General features: G+C 50.6%; 2 protein-coding genes across 4 annotated transcripts in view; one reads left to right on the plus strand and one right to left on the minus strand.

The window, feature by feature from the left end:
• CCNI (cyclin I) overlaps window positions 1–3,664 on the plus strand; it is a 33,839-nt gene extending 30,175 nt beyond the window's left edge. Inside the window, exons 5-7 of the mRNA XM_054825262.1 lie at window positions 96–236; window positions 1,054–1,284; window positions 1,955–3,664. Of these exons, the coding sequence (XP_054681237.1) occupies window positions 96–236; window positions 1,054–1,284; window positions 1,955–2,413 (831 nt within the window). The 3' untranslated portion in view covers window positions 2,414–3,664. The remainder of the gene's footprint in view (window positions 1–95; window positions 237–1,053; window positions 1,285–1,954) is intronic.
• Window positions 1–18,552, minus strand: part of SEPTIN11 (septin 11) — a 71,450-nt gene that overhangs the window by 2,623 nt on the left and 50,275 nt on the right. Inside the window, exon 10 of one of the 3 annotated variants that reach the window (XM_054825260.1) lies at window positions 67–11,708. The exons of 1 other annotated variant lie outside the window; for it this stretch is intronic. In XM_054825260.1, the coding sequence (XP_054681235.1) occupies window positions 11,693–11,708 (16 nt within the window). In that variant the 3' untranslated portion in view covers window positions 67–11,692. Of the gene's footprint in view, window positions 1–66; window positions 11,709–12,182; window positions 15,972–18,552 lie in introns of those variants that run through there. One more of the 3 variants, XM_054825259.1, reaches the window with a different exon arrangement.

The following is an 18,552-nucleotide window of genomic DNA, read 5'->3' on the forward strand; positions in this document are numbered from 1 at the left end:
GTGGCTGACGCTTGCCAGGACAGGAACGAAGCGTTTTGTGTGATTTCTATAATGATGGGTTCTCTTGTTTCTTTTTTTGCGTTGGCTGTTTGCAGAGGATTCCAGTACTGAAGGTGTTGGCTCGGGATAGCTTTTGTGGTTGTTCTCCAGCTGAAATTCGCAGAATGGAGAAGATTATCCTGGATAAACTGAACTGGGATCTTCACATGGCAACGCCACTGGATTTCCTTCATATTGTAAGTAAGGGGCTATTTAACCTTCTCTCTGGTGTCTGTCAGTGTAAATAAAGTATCGAGAGGTACCTAGACAAAAACTCTCCCTGCAGGGGAGCGAAGACCTCAGGATGCGTTCATAATTCCTACAAGTACAAGTAATACAAGTAGTTGCTGAAAGAAAAAGCCTTTACAAAGAATTTCAGAGCAGACTTGTGACACTTTGGGTACAATTTCCAAAACGTGGGCCTGCCATCTGACCTGTTTTGAGGCGAGTTAAGCCACACACTAAGACTCACAGCTTCTGGCAACCTTGCCCCTAAGTCCTAATTGCTAGTGGTTTTGCTCAAAACTAAGTGCCAGGCAGCACGAAAACAGTAAGTAGAACCAAGGAGAAAGCACTTAGAACAGAAAGGCACGGCCAGAGAACCAGGTTCGTAGATAAGACAGAGGGAAGGAAAGTGTCCTGAGGTTCTCTGTTGAATTTCATCCTGTCTGCTTGCTCGAGAAGTTTTTGTCTAGGACACCTGAACCGCCCAACCTGTGTTGTTGAGAGAGAAGGGTGGAAGGGGACAGATAGCCATTTGCCGAGCCCCAAGAAGCCCTGGGCAGGCGATGGGTATGATGGCAGGTCCCGCCAGAAAGGCTGCATCTTGCTGTTGGTGGGTTCAGTGCGTTGGTTTTTTTCCCCGTGGTGTGGAAATTGCCTCAAAGGTTAAGCCGGAGGCTCCTCGTGCGTCCGAGATGTCGCACGCCGTTCTTGAGGTCTGACCTGGCTTTGCCTGGGGGGTTGCCTGTGGGTGACGCCAGCTGCCCGTGTGCTTGTTTCCCCCCCTCACAGTTCCACGCAGTCGCGGTGTCCAACAGGCCTCAGCTACTGACCATCCTGCCCAAGCTGAGTCCCTCTCAGCACGTGGCGGCGCTCACCAAGCAGCTGCTGCACTGCATGGCCTGTTACCACCTGCTGCAGTTCAAGGGCTCCATGCTGGCGCTGGCCATCGTCAGCCTGGAGCTGGAGAAGCTGCTCCCCGACTGGCTGGCTCTCATCATCGAGCTGCTCCAGAAGGCACAGGTGAGGGGGTGCTGGCACCTCACGTCGCGGCACGGGGGGGGGGCCGGGGGCCACAGAAAGCTGCAGCTTGCTCAGTACTTCGGTGATCCACGCCAGCCGGGGCTTTCACAGCCCTCGCCGCTGATCTCTGCCTGCAGTTACGCTTTTGTGAGGATAGTTGTGCTTCAGCCTGAAGGGACAGTTTGTTGCGATAGTTCTGCAAAAGCTTGATCTCGACTGCATCCCAGTGGTGACCAAGGGAGGACACTTGTGCCCCGATGCACGCGGGCTCTCTCCGCACTAGGGATAAAGGAACATGCTGGGGAGAAAATCCCAGTTAGCAGCTCAGCCGTTCGTTCTAAGTGTACGGGGTGGCCTGTCAAGTACTGGAAAGGCAAACACTCAACCTGCTAAAAGCCGTAGTGAGACCTTTTAATATTGGAAAGGTTTTTTCTCCCCACTATTCCCATGAGGTATAAGAGGAGCGGAGGTCCGTACCTTATGAAGTCATCGTATTAGGGGGTTTTTTGGTCCTTTTATCACTTTTGCCTGCATCCAGCATACCATCGAGAAGCGAGGTGCACGGGTGGCCGGTGCGTTCAGAGCCCTAGCCCTGCCCTGGCTGACAGCCCCTCCTCTCCGTGGCAGCGATCCCCCAACGCCGGTATCTCTCCTTGTCTTCCCACTTCAGATGGATAGCTCGCAGCTGATCCACTGCCGGGAGCTTGTGGCACATCACCTTTCCACTCTGCAGTCTTCTCTGCTGCCCAATTCTGTATATGTCTACAGTCCCCTCCAGCATACCCTGGTGACCTGTAACAGAGGAGTGTTCAAATGCCAGCCCTCCTCTGTCCCAGGGCCAGGTTTCTCCAAGGACAACGGCAGGCCAGAAGTGCCAGTCACAGGTACAGCCGCGCTCTACCAGCGTCTGCCAGCTCCCAGCGGTTGCAAGCAAGCCTCTGCCAAGCGTAAAGTGGAAGAGATGGAAGTGGACGACTTCTACGATGGAATCAAGCGTCTCTACAACGAAGACATTGCTCCAGAGGTAGTGGCTCTTGAAAACATGGGCTCTGTTTGCGGCGCTGATGTCTCGAGGCAGGAGGGCAACGTTTCCCCTTGTCCACCTTTACAGCCGGTGTCTGTTATGTAGCTGTGCGTGCACGCCACCTGTTCCACCGTAGCTACTCCAGAAACCGTGCAGAACCCGGCACCCTGTGCTCGCAGCGGGGGGAGAAGGGGCCATACCTTGTCAGGCTGAACTGAAGGGAGCCAAAAAACAGAAAAAAAAAAAAAATCCCAACCCTTTTTTGAATTTTTTTCTTGTGCGGCTAATTATAGTTCCACTATTTAAGCACTTAAAAACACAAAAACGTATAAAAATCTAAAAAAAGACCCAAAAACCAAACAAAAAAAGTAGCAAAAAATTGTTTCTTTCTAGTGTTGTCAGTTCCACTGTTTTTCTGCTCCTGTGTATTGTAACCCATCTCTGTGTCCACGAGCTCACATCAGTCGTGCAGAGTTGTTCCAGGTTTCCCAGCCAACTAACACTTATCTGATCCGATTTCCATCTGCTCCTTGCCCTCTTTCTGCTTGCTCCTCTTTTAATTCTCAGCAAGTCTTGTGCATGATGTTCTGTACTACCTGACCTTCACGACAGCTTTCTTTTTCCTTTCTAAAGAAAAAGGCCTTTTTTTTTTGTTAGCACTTTGGTGTTTAAATGTGATAATATTTAAAAACTGGATTTAAATAAAAAGTTAGTCAGGAAAAAAAAAACCCAACAAACCACAAACAACACTTGCAAGCTGCTCCACACTTAATAACCACAGGAGTGTGAATGTACTCTGGAAGAACACTCAGGCAGGCAGCCACTGTGCTCTGTGCCTTCCACAGAGAATCCTCCGAGTTCAAACAGTTTGTGTTTTCAAACACAGAAAGCAGTTAATGGATTTTGTATCGCTTGAACAAAAACGGTATTTTTTTTCTCCTCGTTTGCACCAAGAAATGTTGTACTCAGTGTGGATTTTCACCAACGCTTGACTCTCTACGCCAAGTGTAAACCTTAAATTCTGCAGTCTGTTTTTTTTCCCATATGTTTATAAGCTTGTGACCAGCACGGCTCGGTGAGGTGCTGGGGCGGCTGCGTATGCCTGAGGTTTGAAAGGTTTGCAATTACCAGCCACGAAACCAAACCAAAAGACCCTAACCCTAAAGTTTTGTGTTCATGTAACTTCTAACCAAGAGTAAAACCTTTAAAAACTTGTCTCTTAAATGTTACACCTCCTTTTCTCAGAATGACCTGTCCCAGTTATAAGCTCTCTCCGCAGCCCTGAGGAAGGTATCGTATTCAGAGCCATTGTACTGATGAAAGCCTTCTGGTAGCAATAAAGAAAGTTGTCCTGGATTCTGAGTCTTGTTTTGTGCTTTTCACCCGAGTTCAGGATCAGTTTTACCTGGAAGCTGCAAGGGAGCTGCTCCGTGCCAGACCCATGAGGAAGCGGCTGTAGGGGTACCGGGCAGCCGTGTTGCCAGGGGAGTCGCACAACAAGCTGATGGCCTCTGCGGCGGTTCCAGCTGTAGCCCCAGCTTGGGTGCTCCTCGCTCCCCCGTCAGTCACCAGGCTGTTCCCCTCCCGGGACACTGCTCCATCTCACCTGTTTTGTAACCATCTCCCTTCGCTGTAGGCTCCTGCTCGCCTGACAGCCCTTCCACTGAAAATCACATTTGGTAATGAAAAGGTTAGTATGGACTTGATTTCTGCTCTTTTCCGTAAGCTCAGATTACGGAATAGATTCGGTTCTGCACTCTCGCCTCCTTCCCGGCTGGCTGATTTCGCACTCTTCCGGAGGAGCCAGCCCTTCCTGCCTCGTGTCTTCCGAGGTGCCATCCTTTCTGGTGCGCACAGCCCACTGTGACAAACTTGTCTGGGGTTTGGGCTCTCGTCCTGCCTGTGTCCTGGAAACCGCCTCCCGAGGTCGCATTTCTCAAAGGGGTGTGCACCTTCCTTGCCTTGCACAGCCCTTCCTGTCATCCTGACCGTGTAACCAGTCCCTGACCTCTTCTCACTGCTTAGTTTTCTCCAGGCGGGCTGCTGTGCAGTCTGGGGGCTTCACCTAGCACACCCCGAGCAAAATACCCCATCGCTGCAGCATTTCCATCATACTGGTGCTCACAGCTTCAAACTCACTTGAAGGCACGCCTCTGCTTCAGTTACACAGCCTAACAGCTCTAAATAAAAAGAACTCCCCCGATTTCCAACACTAGATATAACAACATTAGCATGGGAAAGATGAGAGCCAGGTAATTTTCACACCCCTTGACAGCCAAGCCTGGCACCCGCGGTTTCTGCACAGAAGGGAGTCTGCGTGTGCGCTTGTTCTCGCTGCGTGTGAGCAGTGATTAAAATGACCCAGCTCATCCCGAAGGGAGCAGCTGCGAAGAGCTCCGGCTGTGCATGCAGTCAGGGAGAGGGGAGCCAGGGCTCTCGTATCTCCTCTGACGATACTGGCCTGCATGGGACAAATGTGCGGAGGGGGTTTTGTGGGATTACAGCTTATTCTAGTTGGCTTCCAACGGTATGAGACACATCGGGGAGGAAGAGAAGATGGGGACAGACGCGCCACGGCACTGTCATCCCATGGCAATGAACGTAAGCCTCACCTTCCCTAGGCTTCCCCCTCTCCACACACTCCTTCCCCCCGTTTAAAGGACCCGCTCCCCCGTACCGCGCCCGGCAGCATCAGCACACAGGCACTCCGGAGGATTACGGCCCAAAGCCGTTTGCAGATGCGCACAAGGAGAGGACTTGGCACGGGGCTGGGAAAAGGAAGGTGTTGGCTTGTGCCAGCTGGCAGGAGCCCCGCTGGGACAGAAGGGAGGAAGCCAGGCGCAAGTAGAGAAGTTTGGGTGCTGCTGGAGCCGTTCTTCTCTAACACATGTGCTGCAGCGTCGCTTTGTGAGAAGGTAGGAGTTTTCCTTCTCACCGTTTTCTCCTTCTCAAAAGCGACAGGACAAGAAGAGGTGCGGCGCTGCCCCAGCTCGCGCCAACCCTGGTAGAAGGAGCTCTGCAGTGACTGGGCTGGCTGCACCAGAGAAGAGGAGCCGCCTCTTCTTTTTTTGGTGTTGCTTTGGGGAAAAACAACAACTTTGCTCTTTGCAGCAAAGGGGCAGGGGGGAGCTCTCTGGCGAGAAGCAGCTGGTCAGAGTCACAAAGTTCATTTTACAGTCTCATCAACTGACCTCAGAACCGTGCTCAATAAACACAGCGTTACTTCTGGCTCTCAGTATTAAGCGCGACGCTGGGAAGGGTCACTGCTCAGAAACCTTCCCAGGCTCCCTGCGCTGCACAAAGCTGGCCAAGCCACAAGGCCACCTTGCCATGCACCCGCGAGGCAAATACCTGAAGAGGCAGGACTCAAAACCTCCCTGGCTTCCAAGGCAGCTTTCCTGCTCCAGAGCCCCAAACGCACCAGCACTGCCCCAGCCCCAGTTTGAGCAGACCGCAGAGAGAGACGCCTTTTTATTTTATTGGCACTATGCACAAACCCACACCGATTACCTTTTGCCTGGATACAGGCAACACCAACAAAAAGCAAGGTTCAGACAGACAAAACCTGCCTCCTGTTTGGTAGACCTACCACCTACCTGTGCAGGGTCCTGCCGACAGGGTGCTGCCCGGCTGTCCTCACGCAGGCCCTAGGACGCTTGTGGGCCAGCTCTGTGGCTGCGCTGCCCAGCAGCATCCTGTTGCCTTTTGCTCTTCCGGATGCAAAAGGAAAAACTGCAAATGCACCGCTTGAACTTGTGTCTTTCCTTCCTTTCTACCTCTGCTGTGGACACCCCAGTTTTCAACACACCCTTTCCAACCCACCACCACGTAGGAACCGCATCCACTACAGAGACGCGCAGTTGAGCCTGTGGTACCTGATATGCCCAAGAACCTGGTTGCACCATCAGGGCGTACGGAGGATTGACTTCCAAAACTGCCTGTGCCCCAAGCGCAGGTGCCCAGCTCTGCTGCGAGCCACGGGCAAAACTTCCCCAGCCCTGGGGCACCAGCTTACCCCTCCCGCCCTGGTGTCGGCTTGGCCGTGGGAGAGCCGGGCTTTGGGGACTGGCCAGCCTGGGTCTCGGAGGCCAGGGCTGGCACACGGCCGCCGCAGGGGACCGCAGCAATGTCACGAGGTGGTCTTCAGCTCTGCAGGTCTCCTGCTGCTGCTGGTGCTGCGGCCGCCTGTGCCCCAGGCCAGCTGGGGCCCGCGAGGAGCCCAGGGAAGACAGGTCTGCATTGCTGGCTGCACCACGTACAGATTTACAGTGTTTTGCGACTAAAAAGATGATGCTCAAAGACAAGCTTGCCTTTGAAAATGAGGCACATGCCAGCAAGATCAGCTTCCCCACATAGCAAGGCCCAGCTTATTTGGAAATAACCTGTGTTGCCAGAGAGAAAAAACCATTTCTCAATTCCCACATTTCCTCCCCACAAAAAACCCCAGGCAGTCACACAGTCCAAACGCGGCCCCTACCCATACCACTGCCTCCCTACTAGGGTAGCAGGCTGACTTGTACGCTGCTCCCGCTGTCAGAACACAGGACTGTCCCGGAGCGCTGCCAGGGCTCCCTGTTACCCACAGGAGAACATCCCTGATGCTCGCAACCTCCTCATATTCACATGGCTTTCCCCACAAGCTTCATAGCACCCCAATACTTCATGTCACGGACCTGCCAAAGATGCTGAGTGCGGGTGCTCGGAGTTGCGAAGGTAAGAGTTCAGCAGAGTACGCGGGTCAGGAGAACGGCTGGCCGGAAGGGAAACCAGTTTCAAATATAGCAGGCTCAGTTCCCTGCTGCCTCATCTCCCTCATCAGCGCTGCGATGAAACCACCTCATTCCTAAAACCACGCGTGTTATTACTCAGTCCCCCAGAACCCAGGGAGCACCCGAGTGTAGCGCAGCCGTGTTTTAGCCAAGCACTGCAACTTGTTTCAAGTGCCTTCTAGCGATAATCCCAGCCCACCTTTACATGCTGCGCAGCCGTCACTCTCTGCAACACCCCATCTTCCCTTAACACCCCAGAAGGGTTTGCTTCGAAGACACGGTAGCAGTAACTTCCCTGCAATTTCCTCCACGACGCTGCCTCAGAGAGCTACTGATACACCTCCGTCACCCTACTTAGCCTGGGGGACCGGGCACGACGTGTTCGTCTCTTACACGAGACCTGCAGGTACTGAACACGGGGGAGATGCTCATTCCTCGCGTAGGTGGTAGGTCAACACCTCAGTCTCCTCCGGCCAGCACGGCGCTGCACCCCCCAGCTTGTGCCCTGGGGCACGTCCAACCTCGAAGCTGTTCCTAGCTCTGGGTTTTAGGAGTTTCTTAAAGTTCATTTTTACCCCCCAGCAGCGACAGGAGGGTTAAGCCCACAAGCCTGACTTTGAACCTGGGCACCCGCTCACTCTTGCGGATGAAGCAGCTTTCCCAGCTCTGCCGGGGACATTTGATGACACCGAGTGACAAAGAACCCTCTCTGGGCTGTCCAACCACAGGTTTCACACTGCCGTCCCCTCCCCATGCCGACACCTCTTCCCCCAACAGCTGCACACCACGGAGGAAGCCAGCCAAGGGCACGTCGCCATCCCTTCGCCCCAGCACCCGGGAGCGGGAAAGCCTGGGCAGCACTCCCTCAGCTCAGCTCCCGTCCCTTGCCCGACGCACCTGTCTCGCTGCAAACTCCGCTTGCAGTGCCCGTACGTGCTTTCTGCTCTCTGTTGTCCCCCTCCCTCTGCACCAGTATCCACCACCACCAGATGATGGATGCCAGATGTTTCATTCTGGTGTCGTGTGTCCCCCCCACCATATTCCTTATGGCTCTGTTCCCCATGAATTTACCTTCAAAAAAAATCCCCAAAACAACTCCCAAAACCTTCTGCTGGTACCCATCTGTCTCAACAACCTGGGGCAACTAATTCCAGAAGTTTTCTGCCTGCTCTGTAAGAAACTTGCTTCCATGTTTTGAGCTGATTTCCTTCTAGCTGAATGCCCCCCTGGTTCTTATCGCGTCGATTAGGTAACTAGCAGGTCGGCATCCACCGCCATCACAGCTTAGCAGACTTTGTAACACAGAATCACAAATAAATTTAGGCTGGAAGGGACCTCTAGAGGACATGTGCTGCAACCTCCAGCTCACAGCGGGGCTGATCCTCTCTCTCAATCTCAGCCTTTCCCTCTCCAAACTGAGGCCTCCAAGCCTTTGCAGTCTCACCTGGCAGGCTGCTGCTCCATCCCATTTATCATTAGTGCCCTTCTCTAACTCCACTACGTCCTTCTGGAGACATCAAGTCCAGAGCTGCATGCGGGACTCAAGGCACCAGCACAGCAAAACTCTAGAGCTGCAAAATAAAGGTAGTTCATGTAAGTGTTGACATTTGGGTTGTGCTTATCTGCTTCTCTTTATATAAAGCTCTAAAAAAAATTCTATTTGGAGTTTAGAAGGCAACCACCAAAAGGGTTTCGCCCCTTTTCAAACCTTCTTGATGCAGCAGCACTACCGGTGGGTCACCTAGCCCCAAGCCCCTCCAGCTGATGAAGAACAACCTCCTCCGGCACAGCCCAGCACTTGCGAAGGGCAGAAGAAACGCCCCAAAAGCAGAGGTCTCGAGAGCTCCTTGAAAAGCCCAGGGCTGGCCCACGGATGGGGGTCCATCAGGATACTTCTTCAGTGCTGCCAAGCTGCAGATTTGGTCATGACTTCTTACCGTCACACGCACGATCTCAGAGTGTCACGGGGTACAGCTACACAGGTAAGACGATGGAGTTAGCAGCACCTGATAGCCTCTCTTTAGGAACAGGGTTAAACCCCCACCACCACCTAGGTTTTTTCCTTCTTACTTGCAGTAAATGATGCCCAACCACCCGTGACCGAGCCTGGGTCCTAAACCACTGTCATCGGCCCAACGTGGGTGACCTGCCACGAGGTACAGCCCAGCAGAACAGCTCTGTGCCCATCCGTGGCAGCGAAGCAACTAGGACTGACTATTTCAAGAGAGAAGCTATAGCACAGTGATGGCATTTTACAGGCTAGGCTCTTCCTACCACCAGATGAACCCATATGGCAATTTTTACATGAAAAAAAAAGTCTAGGGAATAAAAGAAACTTAAGGAGAGGATTCCCTCCCTGAAACAGGGGCACTGGGAAGGGTCTCACCGCACAGGATGCTGCAGGAGCCATCCGGCGGGTGAGCTGGCCTCCGGGCGAGTAACCAGTAGGGTATTTTGGCAAGTTGGAGGCTACCACGGAGCGGGTTGCACCGATGAGCCACAGCAAGGCCCCCGGGCCTGAGGCGGTGGTCCCTGACGCTGCAGACCGGCCTAGGCACCAATACTGAAAAAAAGACACAGCACTCGTAAACTGGACGTTTTAATGAGCAAGACATTTTCTCAGTAAACAGTGGCCGCCTTCATGCGCGGAGAACCCGGGGCCGGAAACGACACTCGCCTTGCACGAGGCACAGGGGTGGCTCAAAGACCATCGTGCCGCAGTCCCGCAGCTGCCTTTGGCTGCAAAGTTAACAACTGATTTCAGAAAATACGTGGCTCAACCCATCGCTTTTTGCCAGGAACGGGCGGCCCGGTGCACATCGAGCACTGTTGCCGAAGCCCTAGGAGAACACAAAGGATTCCCTCCTGCAAGCGGTGCAACCTCGTCCCGGTTAGCAAAGCACCCGCAGAGTTGTGCGGAGTAAGAGAAGAATTAACACAGGCAAAGCTGAATGCAGCAATACCCTCGAGGCCTCAACCCGTGAGGCGCTGGCTACTCTGTTTTGTCCTCAGAAGGCTGAATGTGAGAAGTGTTCGAGATCTGGCTATCTCACGGTAAGCGCTGGTGGCTGGAGAGCAGACCCTCACAGCAGGCACCACTTGAGCCCACCGAAGCCCAAGGAGCAGGCTCTGTTTTTGGTATTAATGCAAATTCTGTGCGAGGCTACATTTGTGCAAAAAATACTCATATCCCTTCAGTTTGGGCAACGGTCAGCAACTCCATTTACACACCAGGTAAATTGTTCCAGCACATGCACAAGGCTAACATCTTCTCGTCTGTCTGATTGTATCTATAAAATCACTGAGTTGGTTGCAAATGTTTCCAGGGTAAATAGTTTTTCTGCTGCTTTAGAAAAACAGCCACGTGGCCGGAGGGAGCTTCTAATGATCTAACCGTGTCGCTGAAGAGCGTTGGAAAATCTTGTGCTTCTGAACAAACCCCGGCGGGTTTCAGCAGAGACCCTTGGCAGCTTGTGCTTCACACACAGATCGGAAGAGGCAAAAAACCTAGACGATTTAATAGTACCTTTTCCACGGCAGGTTGAAGGAGGTGAATTCCTTGATTAAGGTGTGCAGATGAGAAGAATAAATCACGAGTATTCGGTTAAAAAAAAAAAAAAAAAAAAAAAAAGAGTGCATCACCCGACATGAAAAACACCATCCAAAGAGGATCAGGATGTCTCCTTCCATCTATCCCAAACCAGCTAGAGGTCACTGCACACCAAGTTTACAAGCTTTGGTTTTTACCTTCAAACATTACTTTGGCACTTTTCAAGCTTTTTGGCTGAATTCGCTTCCAAAGTAAGTTATAAAGTTAAACTACTATCTCACATTCAAGACTGTTAAAAAAATAATCACTAATTGGGCTTCATGAAAATAAAATGAAGCCCTCAATCTAAGTCCAAGTCAGTGCAGCTCGGTTGTACAAGAAGAGATACGTACTTTGCTCGTACAGAGGCAGATCAGCTGGAAAATAAGGAGGCCTTGACCGTCCAGAACCAGCTCCATCAGTGCGACAGTACGTAACCTCGGCCACCTCCGATGGCTTCATGCAACCACGTACCGAAAACAAGAAGTCACCTCGGTCTAAGGATTTATTTTCCGCACACGTCAGAGGAGCGCGGGACGTACTTGTGATGAAGCTGTGGTGTCCGAAGCAGCCAGACTTGATGTTTAGAGGCAGAAATGAAGTCCTCTGGCTACGCACAGTCACCCTCATCCACAGTCTGTCATTCCATTTATCATCAGCAACATGTGCGCGTTATGGCAAAAGGAAAGAAAATGGGGAGGGAGGGAAAAAACCCCCAAAACACCTAACCCAGTGCAATATCTCACATGATGGCCAAGCTCTCTCCTCCAGCCATTACCTGCCATTTTTAGGAGCTTCGATGCTGCCGGAGACGCGCCGGGAACGGACAGATCCCGCACAGAGACACACAGGACAGCGCACCCTCAGACGCACAGGTGAAAAACAAAAAGGGAAGGAGAGAAGGGTGGACGTGATGGAAGAATGAGATGGCTCTTCTCCTGGCGGGGGTGCCCGTAGCCGCAGGCTCTTCCAGTGCCCTGCTGCCCGCTGGGAGAGAGGGTGTGGGGGCTTTTGGCAAGATGACGGTTACATAAAGAAGAAGCTACAGAAAAAGAGAAAAAACAGAAAAGAAAAGAAACAGAGGTTCAGAATTGAAATGAAAAAGTGAGAGAGAAGGGGCAAAAAAAAGAAAAGGAGGAACAACATTTTCAAGGAAGCAAGCCATGAAGGGAAGAGCGCGCTGGGGAGGTGTCGCAGCAACCAGCGACACCAGCGAGGCCCAGACCTCTGCAAGACACCGACGGATTCGGAGAACGAGCTCACAACCGCCACAAAAAGCGACCGACAAACACCAGCACAAACCGACAGAGGCACCTCAAAGGCACACAACAACCTGTCGGAAAACCTCGTGTTTCCTCATCCCCTCCTGTCACAGCGTTACAAAATGGCAAAGTCAAAGGCCAGGCGAAGATCAAAGCGTTTGGGTAAAAATATATTTCCCCTCCCCACTTCGAGCGTTGGCACTATTTGTCTACGTAACCTAAAGCGTATAAAAGAAATAACTGAGCTTATGCTATAAGGTTGTTATTCAATTTGTAATTCAAAAACTGAAATACTTTAACATCAAATAAAGTGACAATATCTAACAGATGCATACATATAATTTGCATTAACACTGTATGTAGGTTACACAATTACTTAGTTACAAACATGGGTTATTTTTAAAGAGCAAGGTAATAAAGGTCTACATCTACAGTTTAAGGCAATCAGGATATTAAAAATGTATACAAATACAATATTTCTACCGCTGTTCACAGCTTTATTTTCTGTTAATTATAAAAAACCCTTCATATTTGTACAGTTCCATGCTGACACACGCTGATGAGAGCGTCGTGGATAACACACGCTGCAAATGCAACCAGGGCCCTCGGAGAAGAGCCAAGTACGCGCTCTTCTAACAGCTTAGAAGGGCAAATGGTAACTGGATTCAAACGGGCACGTCGGATACGGTCACACACAAAAAGACATTTCCATTCTCACTCGGGTGTTTTAGGAAAAGCAGAATGAGCCCTACCTGGAGAAACACCGGTCACGTTAAATAACGACACGCTTCAAGAGAGGCACGGACATACAGATCTCCTTGATGGGATTTCGAGCCGTCAGAAGCACACAGAGTTGCAGGTTTCGGGCTGCGGAGGAGCCCGGGGCGGGTGCCAGTCGCTGCTTCCCCCCCTTCCCCAGCAGCACCGCACGCCGCAGGAGATGCAAGGCGATGATGCGTTTAGCGACCGTGAGCTCAAAGGGCACCTTCCTACTTACTGCCCTCCTGGAAAGCACCTGCGCAACCCCAGTGAGGTTTGGGGGGAGCAAACCCCTGCTCACCTCCGCCTTTTCGGCTGACTGCCAGACGCACGCGTGCCCACCTCCACAGAGCGACTGCGGCCCCTCTGAGCGACTGGGATTTTGTGTGTTTTCCCACTCTGGGGGTTCGTTCCATGCCCTGGGAACGGCATCATCCCAGAAACACGTTTCAGCGTGCTTTCCTGCTCCTTTGTATTATTCTAAGGTTTGAAATCCACCTTGGTGGGAACATGCAGCGATGTCAGCTAGTTATCCTTGCTGCCTAACGCACCCGAACGGCTGCGGTGCCTCTCAAGCAAGGCTTCTGCCCGTGCAACCGTCCGTCCGCAGGTTCAGCAGCTGGCTTGGTAGCTTCGAGCATGCGGAGAAGCTGTGCGGGGTTGCTTTAGGCATTCAACAGGAGCTGGATGTCGCCTTCCCCATGGCTTCTTTTCAACATCTCAGCAAAAGCAGATTATTGCAGCACGTTTTAAAGACGTTTTAACAGTGCCACTTGTAAGGAAGCGGACTTAAAGAACCCCCCAGCGACACGCAACTGGTTTCATATCAGTAGTGAGGCAGAAAGGGTGAGTCTCTTACTACTGTACTTACATGCAAAGGTGAACATCCAACTAGATTTGAGCATATCATTTACTCCATGCGGATTCAGGGGCTACTGTGAAAAAAGGCATAAGAAAACAAAGAAGTGCAGCAGTAACAAGCTAAACATGGCCCAGGGGTTTGAGGAGGAAAAAAAAAAAGTCATTAGCATCTCCTTTGGCAAAAACCCCAAAACAGTACCTTTAACTTCCGCAAGTTTACGGTTTATTCCCAGTTTCTCCAAAACAGCTTGCTTTTAGCTGGAGAAAGAAACTCAACCAAAAATACGTTAATGCATTTGGCCACAGCTTTCTGACCAAAAAAAAAAAGAAAAAGCTAGACTCAGCTGATTTCCCCTGCCAACCATCCCTTGAAGGGCTGTTAAACGAAGCAGGACAAATAAATGTTAAAATTAAGTTTTCTACTTGGCACAAAAATGCTGGTAATGAAAAAGAGGGCATGCACAGAGACAGCTGAAGCAAAGCATACCGCCACAAGCAATCAATGATGTGCATATGATGTGACTGCAAAAAAATCATGCCAAAACCCAAACTTCTTCCTTGACAACTCAAGATTTTAAAGCTGGGTTTGCCAGAAGCCACAAGAACCACAGTTTCATTTTTCCAAACAACTCCCTAGCAAACCTATTTCATTTGACAAAAAGGGCATCATGGTCAATAAGACCAGGAGGTACAATTTAAAAAAACAAAACAAACCCACCAAAACCAAAAAAGGTAAAAGGCTCAACTATTTTATTTCCAGCTTATTTATCTCCAATCAATTTTTACTGTCTGTGCAAGCCATCGTATTTTAATATCCTCTTCCCAAAGCCATGTTTAAGCAGCGAGGGTTAAAAAGCAAGACAACCCACAAGCTCACCCCCAAACACATTTCCCAGTCCAACACTTCAGAGAAGGTGATAATTCTGCCTTTTTTTTTTTTTCCTCTTCTCCCGAGTGGCAAGAAATTCCATCCCAGAAACAAGCAAAGAACTGCAGTGCGTGAGACTTAGGTGGAGAGAGTTATTTTTAGGAGTGCTTTAAAGAAAGAAACAGGAGACTACCTAGCTAGCAGCAGTGGAAATGCTGGCTGTACATCAGCAGAAGAGAAAGAAATCCAGAAGTCATAGGGTAAGCATGGCTCGCCACTTCTTGGGAAGGAAGGGAAAGACTCTGTCCGAAAAGCAATGGCATAGAAAATACACATTAAACAGACCAATTTCCACACCGCGCTTGGCCACAGAACGAGGTCTGGCTTAAGCTAAGCGTCCTCGGTGCTTTCAAGGGACACGTGAATGGGACACCGTCCCTGGCGCAGGAGGGCTGGTGGGGAACGCGGGGAACACGTAGCGTCCAGGCACCCTCTCTCCCTCGACAGGGAATTCTGGATCCCACAGCTTTGCAAGTCGGTATTTAAGTGCGTGCAGGAATCCTCCCGAAGGCTCTAAGAGGATGCTGAAGGCTACGTCTTCCCCCCTGCCCAGGCCTTTGATTCCCTAAGGGCTGCCAAGTCTTGCTAAGATGATGCACATTGGAAACCAGGTACTATTTTAAGTGAGGTTGCAAAGGTTATGGTCAGGCAAGTAACACATGGATGGAAAGCAGTGATGAGAAACGGTCCTTCTCCCAGGCGCCTGCAGCGCTGCTTGGTTCCCACCGCAGCATTCAGTGGGTAGCTACTACACTGAACTGGAAGGGCGGCTGTAAAAATATGCCAGCACATGACAATAAATCCAAGCCAACTAGTACGATCAAGTCAGACAACAAAACCAGGAACTATTAAAGAATATCATGCAAATGTAATGGCATGCAAGGTCAGTTAAACTTTTGTTATCTACACACACACCCCCCCCCCCACTCGCCCAACAGCGGGGCTCATTGCTCTAACACATTAGCTAATGAAGGACCATGGGGCGGACTAAACGCCGGGGTTTAGCCACACCGGGACTGGGCTGTGACCCTCGTACAGCAATAATTCCCTGAGGCTGGTTTCCGCGGACCCAGGGACCCCTTCAGCACAGGGCTATTGCAGGCGGCCCCCCATCAGCTGGGTAGGCCAGCAGCACTGAGGACCTGATCCAGTCAATGACGCTCGCTCGAGCTGCTGACGTCCAGCCCTGACTCTCGGTTCAAATTTGGGGCCAAGAATGATTTACGGCTGCTGGTTTTGATAAGAAAAATACACGGTATCATTACCTTGCCCCTCCACCCACCCCTGAACTTCCAGTTGCATACAGTCCTGTACCCAATCCTTCTTCCTTCTTGTTCCCACTATGTTATTAGAGGAGTTAATAGTTATTCGTGTTAAAAAATGGAAAAAAAAAGACAAAAAAAAAGAAAGAAAACAGATGGCAGAGACACATTACTGCAAAAGCACGTGAATGCAGGAACATCCTTGGCTGGACAGGCTTTATGTGAAGCTTGCACTGCAAGTTAAAAAAAGAACAAAAAACAAAAAAGTTAGCAATAATTGAACTCAAAATGAAAACCAAAAAAAAAAAAAAACCAAAATCAAAAGAAAGCTGGGAGAGCCGACACCAGCAACCCGCTCTGGTGGGTGGGCATGCAGATGGATTATGGAATTATAAAGAAATTAAACCTCAAGGCTGGGCTCTACTCCAGCCTACGACAAGCAAAAGCCAAAAGAAAAACTGAGGGGGCAGAAATACTGAACAACCAACCCCCTAAGTTAGTCAAGGTTACAGGCTGTAACCACACAGCGGTTGGTGCCGTTAAGCTTCATTTTTCCAGATTGTGCATGGCTGGGGTTATGGCTGCAGGTGTCCGGTTCGGATTACTTGACACAGGCGCTCTCGCAGAAGGCCGTGTGCTTCGCCTTCACCAAACTCGGGTGTCTCAGACCTGGGCACCGCTGATGTCTCCCAGCACTCGAGCACATCGGCCATCAGAACAGAGTCAGATCCTTCAGACATCAACAAACCCCTCTTTTTACAGGGTGTTGGGCCAGGCCCCGACACGCACGTTACAGCTCAGGTTATAGCTGTGCGTTATAGCGCAGGGACTGCTTTGGGACTAAGCATGGCCCACGACGGCCAGACCAGTCACATCAGACTGGAAATTATTACGTAGAAAGGAATGGGGGAATAAAGTTTTCCATCTGGTTTTCAGAAGTAGCTTGAAATAAACAGAAACAGAGCCCAAACAGATGGTCCCGGCTCCTGGGGGGTTGAGGATGAGCAAGTAACACAGCGGCACGTGTTGAGGCATGCATGTGGCCATCTACCAACCAACAGGCAAGCACCAGAAGGCCATTTGCGGCTCCCATTTGGTTTTGCCAAGTCCATTGCCAGGAACCATCTCCAGATTGTGCAGGTTTGAAGGACAGTCCCATCCCAAAATGACAACAGGCGCTTGGTAAGTATGTTCAGCCCCGCGTTCAGGAAGGTACTTGAGTACACGTCTATTCTACAGTCACACAAACATCTGAGGTACACAGATGTGCTGTCCTGAAAACAGCACGCTTCTGTCATCAGGCCAGAGCCGCCACAATTTTAGATGGAAAACCCATAAGCTACGGGAATCTCAGAAATGGATTAAAAAGGTATAAAAAACTAAGCTATAGGAATAGTCTGGAAATCAAGATGGCCAAGTTCTCCCCCATGGAGTCAGGCCAGCGGCAGATTTTGCCCTGAGCCTTCCCTCTGGCTTGCACAGCACAGCGGGAAGTCTCCGTTGTCCAAGTTGAGAAAGCGGCATTCCCGTGAATTACTTTCTGGGGAGGCTACAAGGACTGCGCACGGCTAGGATTTCCTCTGGCAACTGCACAAGAACCGCCACAGTCCGTGTCAGCACAGAGCAAGGTTGAACGCCTTACCTAAACAAACTGCAGCTTTTCATTAGACTGCAAGGAGGAACTTAAAGCCTTGAGAAAAACCAAGGTGTGCTGCTATGGGGCAGAAGCATCAGCATTTGCCTTGAAAGCCTCCGTTAGTAATTCAGACGCTAAAGAGCAATTGAAGCAGTTACGGCACCTGGTGTGGAGCGAGACCGAAAGGACACACTAAAACACGTGCATGTTCCTCATGACTGGATTTCTGTGAATGCATCAGCAAAGCAGAAACTGTGCTTGTCATGGTCACTAGAAACATCCGTGTATCACAACCACAACGCTCTGCATGTGCCAGCCAACTTCACAGAAGCAAACAGTAGCTAACACTGACTACCAAAAGCTACAGAACTCCCCAGACCATGATATACTGCACTGGTCTGATACCGAAGAGGTCAAAAAACTGACTGCAGAGTTCTTAGAAATATTAAGCTACCAACTCTGTTTAAGAGATAAGAAATAGGGTCTTCAAAATTTTCTAATCTTTTTAGGAAACAGGTGACCATGTCCGAATTCTCCCGTGAGAGAAGACCGGTGTTTCAGCCTATCCTATTTACAGGCATCGTCGCAGAACGGTATTTCAGCATGCTTGGATGTTAGCTGCCGACACTTACGGTTTCTACAGTTCAGCGTGACACTGGTCAGTCCGTGATGATTTCTTTACCCAAGCAGAGCATGCAGCACAAAGCACTCTACGTATTTCAGCGGGCGCCGAAGGCCAAGTTCTCAGTTTGCATAAAGCGGCACGGCTCCATAGGAGCTACATCAATTTACATCAGCTGAGGAACTAGCCCTAGGTCCTCCCCACCTTCCCCGGGGAAGCCATGGGCAGAAGCAACAAATGACGGGTACCAAACAAGCAGTAGCAGAGACGAGGGACATGCAGTGAGCGTCAGCGGGAGTTCCATCGTATAAAACTGTACTAGTACATAGGCAACGCAACAGAACCTCACAGGCTCACGCGGTGAGAGCTCACACCTGGCTGAAGCACACAGGTTAGCAAGGGAGACAAAATGTCTATACCACATCCCTACTAGCATTTTGGTTCTTCCGACAGCGACAGCTTAGTGTTAATGGAGTAGGTTACTCTGACAGAGTCTGTTAAGGAATGCACCCCTTCACTGTCAGCTATTAAGAGAAGCGTGGAACCGTCGTTTTTG

The sequence above is a fragment of the Grus americana genome, chromosome 4 (assembly GCF_028858705.1).
Source record: "Grus americana isolate bGruAme1 chromosome 4, bGruAme1.mat, whole genome shotgun sequence".
NCBI lineage: Eukaryota > Metazoa > Chordata > Aves > Gruiformes > Gruidae > Grus > Grus americana.